Raw genomic sequence first — 12619 nt, forward strand, 5'->3', positions numbered from 1 at the left:
CTCGTATCTCGAGCATAGAGAATAAACGGGTTTAATTGCTGAATATAATACTGTTTTTAACTGCAGAGACACTTATTTCTTTAATATATCGTCACTTTATTAGGGAGGTGACAAAATATCGATGTTTTTTGTCACGACACTGTATCAATTTTCTTATTTTTTCATTTAAATCATATGCTATTTAATTATCTTTCATGTGATATATATAAGAAAATGTGTGTAAAACTAAATAATTCAATTTTTTATACCAGGAATAAGTGTTTTTTGTGGGGCTGGAGAATTTCCTCTGTAAAGAAACCTTTTTTTTTAAGGATTACAATGTAATAGACATGTTGTTTGTTCATTTTTGTGTTGCAATTAAACCTTTGGATCGCTAGATTGCGACATTCGTTATTTCCTCAATAACTAGAGGAATAATGAAGATCCCGGCGATGACTGAGGACGAGAAGATACAGCTGCTTTTAAAGCTGATGTTTGGACATTTTTCAGTTTCCAAAAAAATGAAAGCAGTTACTTAATGTATCAGATAAACTTAAATATAACAACATTTTTTTATTCTTGTTGCGACGTCTGAGGACGAGAGGATACAGTGACTCCAGCAGCTTTTAAAGCTGATGTTTGGACATATTTCGGTTTCAAAACAAATGAAAGCAGTTACCTAATATATCAGATAAACTTAAATATCACAATATCTTTTTTATTTTTCTGTTTTTAGAGGTCTGTTTCGTGTTGCTGAGGACGAGAGGATACAGCAGTTTTTTTTTTAACTTTATGTTGGGTCAATTTTGGTTGCAAAACAAAAGACGTCAAGGGTCATGTGGTCTGTAAATTCTGCAACACCAGAGTCAAGTACTCGACAATACTACAAATATATACTTGTTACTACAGTATCACAATATATCGTATCGTTGACCCTGTATCATGATACGTATCTTCGCCAAAACAAATCCCTATTCTTTAAAAGTAAAGTAACTTATTATAGATAAATCTTAAACTCATATTCTTGAATATGTAAAAAAAACAAGTGAGTAAAAAATGTACTACATTTTGAATTTTCGCTTCTTTTCTTTGGCCGTTGTTGACGTTGTAATCCGAAGCGCGAGCCGCCAGCTCGTCTAAATGCTCCGATTTGTGAGATTTGCTTTGCTTGGCAGCGGCACGAGCCGCCAGTTCCAAGTCTGCTGGCGCTGGTCGACGAATCCGACGCCGTCGCCGCCAGAGCGAATCAAATATGTCGTCATTTGCATTTTGGAATCTTGTCTGCAGCAAAATTCTTCCTCCAACAATAAACACAAGCGTTTATATAATTGTGTTTAATTCAATAGAATTATATATGAATTCAAGTTCAGTGGATTCACGGGTGGACAGCAGGTGCTCGCTCGCCAACAGGTGGTTAGCAGGCGGGGAAAGTTTCGCCCGCTTGAATTAGCAACGAATCTGACCTCCTGCCCACACACACCTGCACATGACGCGCACACACCTTCCTATGGGAACACACACACACACACACACACACACACACATGCTGTGTCTCAAATCACATACTACTCTTAGTATGCTAGAAGTTAGTATGCATCAGTTTAGTGTACGTACTAACTAGTACGCAAATTCTCCACAGATAGTATGTCTCAAATCAAACTCTGCTGCTACACACTAACAGGAAATCACATGACAGCTTCTTCTTCTACTACTATTTAATGATGTTTCAACCAGCTGTTTGAACGCTATCGCCAACACCTGCTGGCAGAACGTTTTGCAACTTTGGAAAAAGAAATAAAGAAAAAATATCAGAATCTAAATAATCGCGAGATATTTAAACTGGTATCAGCAGCGAAGACATGTTTATCCTCCTACTGCTGCTGAAAATACACCTGTAAGTATATGAATATATATGTATATATATATGACGTAACTTCCGTTTAAAACGTCACTAAGATGGCGGCTGTTTAGTGTGGTTAGTGTCCATCGAACCATACTCAGTTTTGTGGGCGTGTTAGTACGCCAATTTAGTGTGCATGGCGCACTAAATTTCACATACTAAGAATTGAGACGCACTAACGCACTAAAAATACTAACTTTTAGTACGCTAGTATGTGATTTGAGACACAGCAACACTCTCTCTCAACACATTCCCAAAAGGTCCACTTGACTTCTCCGACAAGACGACAAAAACCTTCGCTAACGTTCCGTCCTCCTCAAGAGTCAAACTGATAAAAAAAAAAAGTTCTTTAAAATCGTTCTCTTGATACAACCTTTCATTTAAGAATTCCTTTAGGGTGAAATTCTCTGGTCTGCAGATCCAGACTATCATCTTTCTCAAGGCTGTATTTCTTGTATTTTGTCAGACATTATGTGTGTTTTTATGGATGTTTCATTGAAATATGAATCTCTCTCTGCGAGATTGTTAAAATATATATATTTATCTATACATGTGTAGATGTATCTATCAAGATAGGTGTATCCAGTCAAAGAAAAAGTGTTAATATATATACGTAAAAACTGTATATACCTACGTTAATACTGAAGCGACAAAGAAGGATATTTAGGTGTAATTAAGACTTTGCTTGTATAAGAATAATTTAAGGAAATAATGGAGGAGAGGGTTAGAAAATATCGATTATATTGCAATATATATTTTTTTTACGATACTGATCGATATTCCACAAGACTGTATTTAATTTAGTTTTTCAAAAAAATATTCACATATATTTTGTTTTTCAGATAATAATCAATTTGTCAACCATAGTGATTTAATGGTTCACGTTGTTGGATGTTTTAGAAATAAAATAATTCGATTTTTAATTAACAATTAACATCAAAATATTCACTTCATTTTTTTCATTTTTGTGTTTCAATAAACCTTCCGGCCGCTAGATGGCAGCAGTCATTACGTCCTCCGCAGCTAAAGCTACAATGAAATCCTGTGACATCCCGTCGATGACTGAGGACGAGAGGAAACAGTCGACTCTTTTAAAGCTGATGTTTGGACATATTTTGGTTTCAAAACAAATGAAATCAGTTACGACTTCGTCAAGAGTCATGTGGTCTGTAAATTCTGCAACACCAGAGTCAAGTACTCGACAATACTACACATATATACTCGTTACTACAGTATCACTATATATTGTATCGTTGTCCTTGTATCTTGGTACGTATTGTATCACCAGAATTTTGCCATCCAATTGCTTTTTATTACCCAATTTTGGCACTCCTGGCATTCCATGTCTGTCAAACTAAATTGGAGCAAATATTGATAGTTGAGGACGAGAGGATACAGTGACTCCAGCAGCTTTTAAAGCGGATATTTGGACATATTTTGGTTTGAAAGCAAATGAAAGCAGTTAAGACTTCGTCAAGAGTCATGTGGTCTGTAAATACTGCAACACCAGAGTCAAGTACTCGACAATACTACAAATATATCCTTGTTACTACAGTAACTTTCTTATACAACAGAATAAAACAAGACATTTATAATAAGTTTTCTCGACCAATGAATTGCGGTGAAGTTTGTTTTGAGGGGAGGACGTCGTAAAATGTAGACTAATAAACGTGAAAATGTCTTGCCAAACGTAAACACACACGCAAACACACACTCAGTATCCGTTTCATTAGCACTCTAGGACTAAGATATGGGTTTCACGATCATATTTCATGAGCGACTGCTGCGTTTACACTTTACAGTAGATGGACCAGATCGCCCTCTGGCTGATTCTCCTCTCAGCATTCCCGCATATTTCAAACGAAAAAACACGACATTTGCATGAAAAGATCGACAACAAAAGTAACAGTCGGTAAACTAAAATATCCATCAACTTCCGGCGAACCCCCCCCCCCTCCCTGCACCCCCTCAGTCACGACGGTCCTCCTGAAATGTTCTTGGCTCGACGTTGAGTCCAATCTGGCTAATAGACCTCATAAGTTCCGAGCGAGATTACTTTTCATAGGCGGTTTATTTATGCCGGCGGAAATTTATTTGAGCTGCGAGAACGCGGCGCGAGATGACTCACTTTGTGCGAAGATAAATTAAGCAGGTGGACGAAGCATCGAGTGAATAATCGAAGGAACGAGATAAATAAAGACATCCTCGGCCGAGGGATTCATCATCGCGGCGAGAAAAAACATCTTTGATAAAAACAACAGCAGAGTTTTGGGTCCTGGACGACGACATTAAGGGAAATAACTTTAGGGTCGAGGATTAAGACGGTCGTGCTCGAATAAAGTTTGAAGATATCAAATCGAAAAGTGAGAAAAAGAAACAGTGAAGTCTTGATACATAGACGTGGTCAACTTCTTCTAACAAGCTTCTGCTACGGGGCTATTTTTGTTGCTAACTTTTGTAAAAGCATGAAAAGGATTTGCAAATGTATACGTGTTCCTGTACAGTGATCCACGAAATGCGTAATTTGATTCACGAGTGTGTAACTGGATTTGTAAACGTGTAATTCAGAACAAGTAAATGCTCACATCTATCAAAACGGACGAGTCAAGCGTTTGCACAAACTTCCAAAAAACTGAAAAACCTGCTCTTTTTGCACACGGAACATTTGCAACAGTCATGTAAGGTAAGGTAAGGTAAAACTTTATTGATGTCATGTCCGCGGCTCGTTTGTCTTCGTGTCCATATCTATCTATCCATCCATCCATCTATCTATATCCATCCATCCATCCATCTATCCATCCATCCATCTATATCATTTATCCATATTCATCTATCTATCCATCCATCCATCCATCTATCAATCTTTATCCATCTATCTATCTATCCATCCATCCATCCATCCATCCATCCATCTAGCAATCTATCTATATCATTTATCCATATTCATCTATCTATCCATCCATCCATCTATCATCTATCTTTATCCATCTATCTATCCATCTATCCATCCATCCATCCATCTGTCCATCTATCCATCCTCTATCTATATCCATCTATCTATCCTCTATCCATCCATCCATCTATCATCTATCTATCTTTATCCATCTATCTATCCATCTATCCATCCATCCATCCATCCATCTGTCCATGTATCCATCCTCTATCTATCCTCTATCCATCCATCCATCTATCCTCTATCCATCCATCCATCTATCATCTATCTATCTTTATCCATCTATCCATCCATCCATCCATCCATCTGTCCATCCTCTATCTATATCCATCTATCTATCCTCTATCCATCCATCTATATCCATCCATCCATCCATCCATCTATATATCATTTATCCATATTCATCCATCTATCCATCCATCTATCATCTATCTATCCTCTATCCATCTATCATCCATCCATCCATCTATCTATCCTCTATCCATCTATCCATCCATCCATCTGTCCATCTATCTATCCTCTATCCATCTATCCATCCATCCATCTGTCCATCTATCCATCCTCTATCCATCTAAATTGAGTTACGAATTTGTGGATCACTCTACAGATACACGTATACATTTGCAAATCCTTTCATTGCATTTACAAAGCTTTAGCAACAGTAATAGCCCCGTACTCTGGCCTTTAAAATAGATTTATTAGGGTTGTTGCGCCCCCTTCTGTGCTTTGCAAATACCCACATTGCTTTCCGTTTCCTGGGCAAAGTTACCAAAATTTCCCCCCCAGTGATAAAGTTCAAATTGATGGTTAACCCAACAGTGAATACAAACACACAATTTCATTTAAAAAAGGAAGTATTCTGGGTACCGTTTTTTTTTTACTTCAACACCTGCCGATACTGCGCTGAACTGAATTCATGTGGTTCTTCTTAGACATCCACAGAGGTCTGCCGCGTATCTGCTTCCTGATCTTGGTGGTCACATGGTAGTCATGAGCTACGTAGGCGTAATTAAAACTTCTTCCACATTGATGTAAGTCAGTTGAAGGTTGATAGTCTCCTTGATCAAGAGTTATTTGTACCCTCGAGAGATTATATGTCACTGTATTACTTGTTATTTCCCCAAGAAACACTATAAGAGGTTTCTGGGTTAAAACAATTCTGTTCCGACTTGCCGGCAACCTCGGGTAAAGAGTCGGAAACGAACCGGACATAAGGTTGGCTTCAAAGCCCATTATCCGCAAAGGTTGTTAAATGGGTTAAGTAGATAGTAACTTAAACATACAGTGTTAGAATTCAATTGGTTCGGCCCGCAAGGTCAAGTCCATCGATCGAATGCGAGAGATGTTCATTGATTATTCGGCTTCTGGACTTTTTGCACGACAAGAACGGGACGGTGAGATAGATCACGACACGGAAGAAATTCATCAATGAATGTGTGTAAAGAAAATGTATCAAGGACACGCTTACAAAAGCAAACCTTTCTATTCAAACAAGTCGTGCCTCATCACCAGGTTGACATCTCAATGGCAACAAGTTACCTTCTTGCACCTCACAGATACGGAGGGAAAACCAACATAGTCGTGTATTATTTGTGTTGCGTCTCAAATTAAAACCTGAACCGTACTAAGAGTAGGGTTGAGTATCTCGTAAGTGTGTAATAAAACATCGATACAACGATACACCGCGATATTTTTATTCCCGATTCAGTAGCACTGTATCGATATAAAAAAAACAACTATATTTGCTCTGACATCACGTGCCGGCGCTTAGCAGCTGTTGCTAACAACAGAGCTAACAACAGAGCTAACAACAGAGCTAACAGCAGAGCTAACAGCCGTTTGGAGGAGAAATCCCTCCACAGGATTTAACAGAACTAATTTTATTAAACATCTAAAAAAGGAAAGCGACAAAGAATCGAAGAAACGCGAAACAAAACAAAGCCGTTAACTTTGCTGTTCTGTAGAGACGAGAGAAACTTCCAGTCGAAGCGTGAAAGTCAACGATAAACAAACGTTCTTGTTAGTGTTAATGTTGACTTCATTCAATGAATAGAGTTTGTGTTTAATACTCGTTGAATAAAGGTTGTGTGACGTCAATAAACGTCCGGGCGATCAATGATGACACAAAAATACATTGAACAAGTTTAGTTTAGTCATAACACCGTTAAACACTTAACTAACTTACTTTTAAATCATGTTAATCACAGATCAAACGATTTTTTTTTAACAAAAAATAATAAATAAATTGACTTAATTAATGTAAAATGTTATTTCAAAGTTTAAATATATATTTAACAGCAGCTTTTAAAGCTGATGTTCGGACTTATTTTGTCTTTAAAACAGAGTTTAAAGTTAAAAAATGAAGAATAAAAAACACTGACAGATACTGGATATTGCTCCAGGTTGTTTGTGTTAATACACTTCTTTGTTAATATAATTTTACATTTTCTAGTAATATTTTAAGAAACACTTTCCTACAAATACTTTTGATAAGCGAAAGTATTTGCACTTTTCTTTGTTGGAAAAGCCAGAAAAAAAATGTTGTTTCTTTAAAAGAAACATTATATCCATGTTCCTACAGTATCGCGATATATCGCAATATATCGTATCGTCAGATATCGTGATGCGTATCGTAACGCTGGATTCTTGTTAATACACAGCCCTAATATCGATTAGAGAGCTGGGACGAACTTCCCGAATTTTCCAAAAGATTTGTTCAAAAGTTTCAAATTTCAATTTCAGGAACCAAATTCCATCAGGTCCTTTCTTACGTGAAGGCGTCACACGCTAACAAATAATAGAACATCGGAAACCCGGAATCGATCAAAATTCGGACGACACCTAACCCTATAAGAGTAAATCATTTTTTCAATTTCACGGTGAGCAGGTTTTCGACCCGCTGACATTAGGCGGGAGGAATTGCACCCTTGACCGTTTAAGCTACACGATGAAACGTTATATACTTTATGCATTCAACCCATTTACTCACACACTGGTGGGAGTAGGCCGCGACGCAGCGCGCCAGCTCATACATCGAGAGCAGTCAGTCAACGTCACAATCTCATCGAATGAACCTAAAACTTCTCGGGTCACGAGCCGACAACTCTACCGTCTGAGGTCCGAGGCTAAAGTAAGTGGGTAAAGTAAGCTAGCTATGGCGGCGCCGTCTTCGACACGTACTTGTTGAGGTAGATCCGCTTCTCGGTGAACTGGCCCGATCCGTGCTGCGGGTCGTTGTACGGCTGGTTCTCGACCACCTCCACGCCCTCGCCGCGCTCGCTCTGCTCGTGGCTGTGTTTGCTGATCATGTACAGCTGCCCGATGCGGTACTGAAAGACAAGAGGAAAACTTTGTTGGTCGGTATTCATGAGTGGATTTATTAACGACAGGGATGTGTATTCACGGGAAATGCGCAGAGATAAATTAGGGCAGGAGGAACGGAGCGTTAATGGAGTGAATAACGGAGCGAAAGGGATAAATAAAAACACCTCGATGGAAGGATTAATCATCGAGCCGGAGGACAAAACTCCAGGAAACAACTGGTGCCGAGGAGATAGAAGGACAGTTAAAAAAATAAATCAAGCTTGATGAGAAATAAGAGCCTGAAGGATGTTTTGATCTTATTCGTCCTCAAAGGGTAGAAAACGCTAGTGATAATGTTAGTGATACAATAGCATAAAAAGACAGACTATCATTCAAAGGAAGGTTTGAATGTATATTATTACAAAAGCTGTTAATAAAATATATTATATACACAATGTATTTAAGAGTAAACCTTAAACCTTGTGTTATCCCTGGAGGCTAGGAAACCAAATGTGTTTGAGGTATCCCTTTTGTTGCCTATAGGTCAAGGTGATCCGAAGGCCCGAAAACAAATGTGTTTGAGGTATCCCTTCTGTTGTCTCTGGGTCAAGGTGGACGACCTCCCTGGCCTCCGATAATACGGTATGGGTCACCTTGACCCTGAGATAACACAAGGGTCAAAAGCATATTACAGCCGTTTAAAAGTCTTTAAAAACTTTTTTCTATTTCTTTAAAACACTTAAAAGCTCCCGCATTATTTTTTGGAATCTGTAGCGATCAGGCCAAAAAAAAACAACCTTTTCTTATCTTGACTTTATATATATTTTTATTGCATATTTATTTGTTGTCTAACAAATTTTCTTCATCTTTGACATGTAGACAAAGACAAATCATGTTAAAAGTAATTGTATTTTATGCGCATTGTTTAATTTTTATTCAACTATATTTCATTTCATTATCAAACTTTGTTAATAAAATCTTATAAATACGAAAAAGACGTATTGAGATGTTTATTTTTTCAACATTTGAGGTCATAGTAAAACTTTTTTTTTTTCGTAATTCAATTCAGTGTCGCTCAATCCTTTGTGGGCGTCGAAGGGTGGAGCGTATCCCAGTTTCATTAGGGCGAGAGTCAGGGGACACCCTGGACAGAACACCAGTCTATCTGTTGCAAGACACACAAAGACACACAACCACTCACACACTCATACCTACGAACAATTTCCCCAAAGTTCCCAATCAACCTCTGTATGTTTTTGGACCGTGGGAGGAAACCGGAGTGCCCGGAGTAAACTTTGCAGAGAAAGGTCAAAATTTGCCTTCCTTTGGACCTGGAATAGAACCGGCAACCTACTTGCTAAGAGGCAACGAGCTAACCACTGCGCCACTGTGTACCTGCCTAGTAAACAATACGCCTGGTAAGGTGGTTGGAGTTTTCGGTCAAATCTTATGGACTTTTTCTTTCCATCTTTACCGTATTATTAGAGCTTGTATTCATGCGTCTGCACGTCCTCAGCTAAAGCGACAATCCCGGGCTGACGGTCCTGCTTCTGTCTTCGTGGCACCTGGACCTGACAGGGATTAAGGATCAGTCGGCAGCACGTTGGCAAAGCCTTGTCCCGGGTAAACACTGGACCCGCGCGACAATAGCAACAACGGCAGCGGCCGGTCCGGTCCGCCCCAGGGGTGACCCGATCACACGGTGAACCGTTTGTCAACCCCCCCCCCCCCCGCAATCTGTCACTCATCGCCGACTGACCCACTTGGCCATGTGACAGAGTCATTTCTGGGGTTGACGGGCAGCCCAGTCACACGGCAACTATTTTCCATACGTTCGGAAGAAGGACCGGGCAGAGGGGGGGGGGGGGGGACCTCCTGGATCGGGGGAGATTTCCGACAGGGGGGGGGGGGGGGGTCGTCCTATTTGCAGACCCGTGATCCGATGTGACCCCTCTGGAATGCAAAGGTTCGTTTATGATTGGACTCTCAACGCAGACGCTAACAAAGCAACTGTTTCGGAGGGTCCGGGAGGCGGACCTGAACCCGCCCGGCCACAAAAAAAGACCTGGAATGGAAAGAGGAGATGTGTGGGAGTGGAGGACCCCGGCAAACAAACCATCTCACAACGTTTCCAAATATAAAAGCAATGAAATTCAATGTATCCTTCGACCACTTTTGACGCTACAAACTCTGATCTTTCAGGGACAGGGACTTGTGTTCAAACATTCCCCCGGCGGAGACGCTCCGGGCTCTCAGGAACTGTGTCTGATAAATGCGAGTCCTCTCTCTAGAAAGCCTCCTTTAGTGGCTTTTGGGGGGGGGGGTTGAGGAAGTGGTTCAGGTAAGAGTGGCAATGAATAATGGATGTTTACTTCGCTCACGTCTAAAGATAACCCGGGATTTGGGCGGGGATTAGCAGCCGAGGTGAACTCGTGTCCCCCCCCCCTTAGATTGTTGGACCCGTCAATGCCGACCGTTGTCGTTATTATGTCTTTTCGGATTCTCGTGAATCCTCACTGGAGGGTTATAGTTGGGGCTAAAGCTTAAGTCGTCCCTGGTCTATGGTCTAATCAGGGGTGTCAAACTGGTCCAGAAAAGGGCCGAGACGGTACAGGTTTTTGTTCCAACCAGTCAAGCACACATGAGTTAACCAATCAGGTGTCGGCTTATACAAGCAACACCTGACTGACAATTAATTGTACTGTCTTCAGACGCCTGATTGGTTCAACTGTACGTGCTTGACTGGTTGGAACAAAAACCTGCACCGTCTCGGCCCTTTTCTGGACCATTTTGACATCTGGACCTGGATGACCAGAGTCACGGGTCGTCCTGGGAGAGGTGGGTGGACAGAGAACGCTACAGTCCATTAACCCCATTGGATTAAAACCCTGGACCTTCTTGGACCAATTAACCAACTTCATGTATACAGTATCCTTTCGGTGTTCATTATTTGCTTTCTTCTTCTATCTTTAAATCTTCCAAAAAGGTTACATGAACATCGATGTTTATCAGTCTGTTCTCTAAAAACTGCCGAAAAATGTCACGTATTGATGAATTAAACAACGATGACTGAACTTTGGTGAAGTGCATTTATGGAAGTTTTAAAAGTCATTCACTTGCTCGACCTCTAAGTCCTGCAATAAGAGTTAATAACGTAAGTAATTTTTTTTTAGTTTTTTTGAAAATGCAAATAAAATTCGTACCAAATACAAGTATCTCAAAGGAAAAGTGATAAATAATTGAGGGTATCAGGATATTTCCTTGTACCATGAAATATTGGTAATAAACTTAAATTCATATATATAATATATATAATTTTTTCACAATAACCGTATTGATATTCCACAGGGCTGAGGATTTTTTTTTTAAATTACAGTAAACATGCAAATATTCATGGAAATTGTTCATTTTAGTGTAATTAAACTTCTAGATGCAGCAATCATAACGTCGTCCACGGCAAAGGAATAGTGAAATCCTACAAGAGTACTGAGGACTAGAGGACTAGAGGATACAATATTTTTGATTATTTTTAATTAACAAACAACATGAAAATATTCACGGAAATTGTTCATTTTAGTGTAGCTAAACTTCTAGCTGTTAGATGGCAAAAGTCTTTGCATCTTCGGCGTTAAAGGAAATAGTGACATCCTGAAAGATGACTGAGGACTAGAGGATACAATCTCTTTGATTAACAATTAACATGCAAATATTCACATAAATTGATCCTTTTAGTGTAATTAAACTTCTGGCTTCTAGATGGCGAAATCATAACGTCTACTACGTCAAATTAATATTAAAATCCTGCAAGATGACTGAGGACTAGAGGATGCAATCTTTTTGATAAACAATTTACAAGCAAATGTTCAAAGAAATTGATCATTTTACTGTAATTAAACTTCTGGCTTCTAGATGGCAGCAGTCAAACCCTCTTCCACATCAAAATCATATTAAAATCCTGAAAGATGACTGAGGACTAGAGGATGCAATCTTTTTGATGAACAATTAACAAGCAAATATTTACTCGATTTCGCTTGCATTTCGTCTTTTGTGAAATACAAATATAGATCCCTCCTCAGTTTTAATTCAGTAAGCTAATGTTAAGCGTGTTCAAGTATTGACAGTTTTACTTCAATTATATTGTTACTACAGTATTGCAATGTATCGCATTAGCAGAATCTTGTCAATACACTGTCCTAACTACTAATATGTAAAACTCTTTGTGATTCATTTTTAACCTTTGAATAAAATATTTCAATAACTACAATTAGTGAAGCACCGGAGAGAGATTATACAGAAAACATTTTATCGAGAGCTCCAAATACAAATCGTATATATAACTACACGATATAATCATCTTCATTACCGAGATAATGGCCACCTATGGATCGAGGCGATAATTAATGTGAGAACATAAAGAGAAGAAAGTATTTTGCATTGGTTTCCCAAACCACCTCGTGAAAAACTCTTAAAACAACAATACCAAG

The 12619-nt window shown here is 39.1% G+C and overlaps 1 protein-coding gene across 1 annotated transcript in view; it reads right to left on the reverse strand.

The window, feature by feature from the left end:
- pitpnc1a (phosphatidylinositol transfer protein cytoplasmic 1a) overlaps positions 1–12619 on the reverse strand; it is a 57129-nt gene that overhangs the window by 18914 nt on the left and 25596 nt on the right. Inside the window, exon 2 of the mRNA XM_087809843.1 lies at positions 8013–8161. Coding sequence (XP_087665969.1) covers positions 8013–8161 — 149 coding nt within the window. The remainder of the gene's footprint in view (positions 1–8012; positions 8162–12619) is intronic.

Source organism: Callionymus lyra, chromosome 15, assembly GCF_982586985.1.
Source record: "Callionymus lyra chromosome 15, fCalLyr1.hap1.1, whole genome shotgun sequence".
In the NCBI taxonomy this organism is placed as follows: Eukaryota; Metazoa; Chordata; class Actinopteri; order Syngnathiformes; family Callionymidae; genus Callionymus; species Callionymus lyra.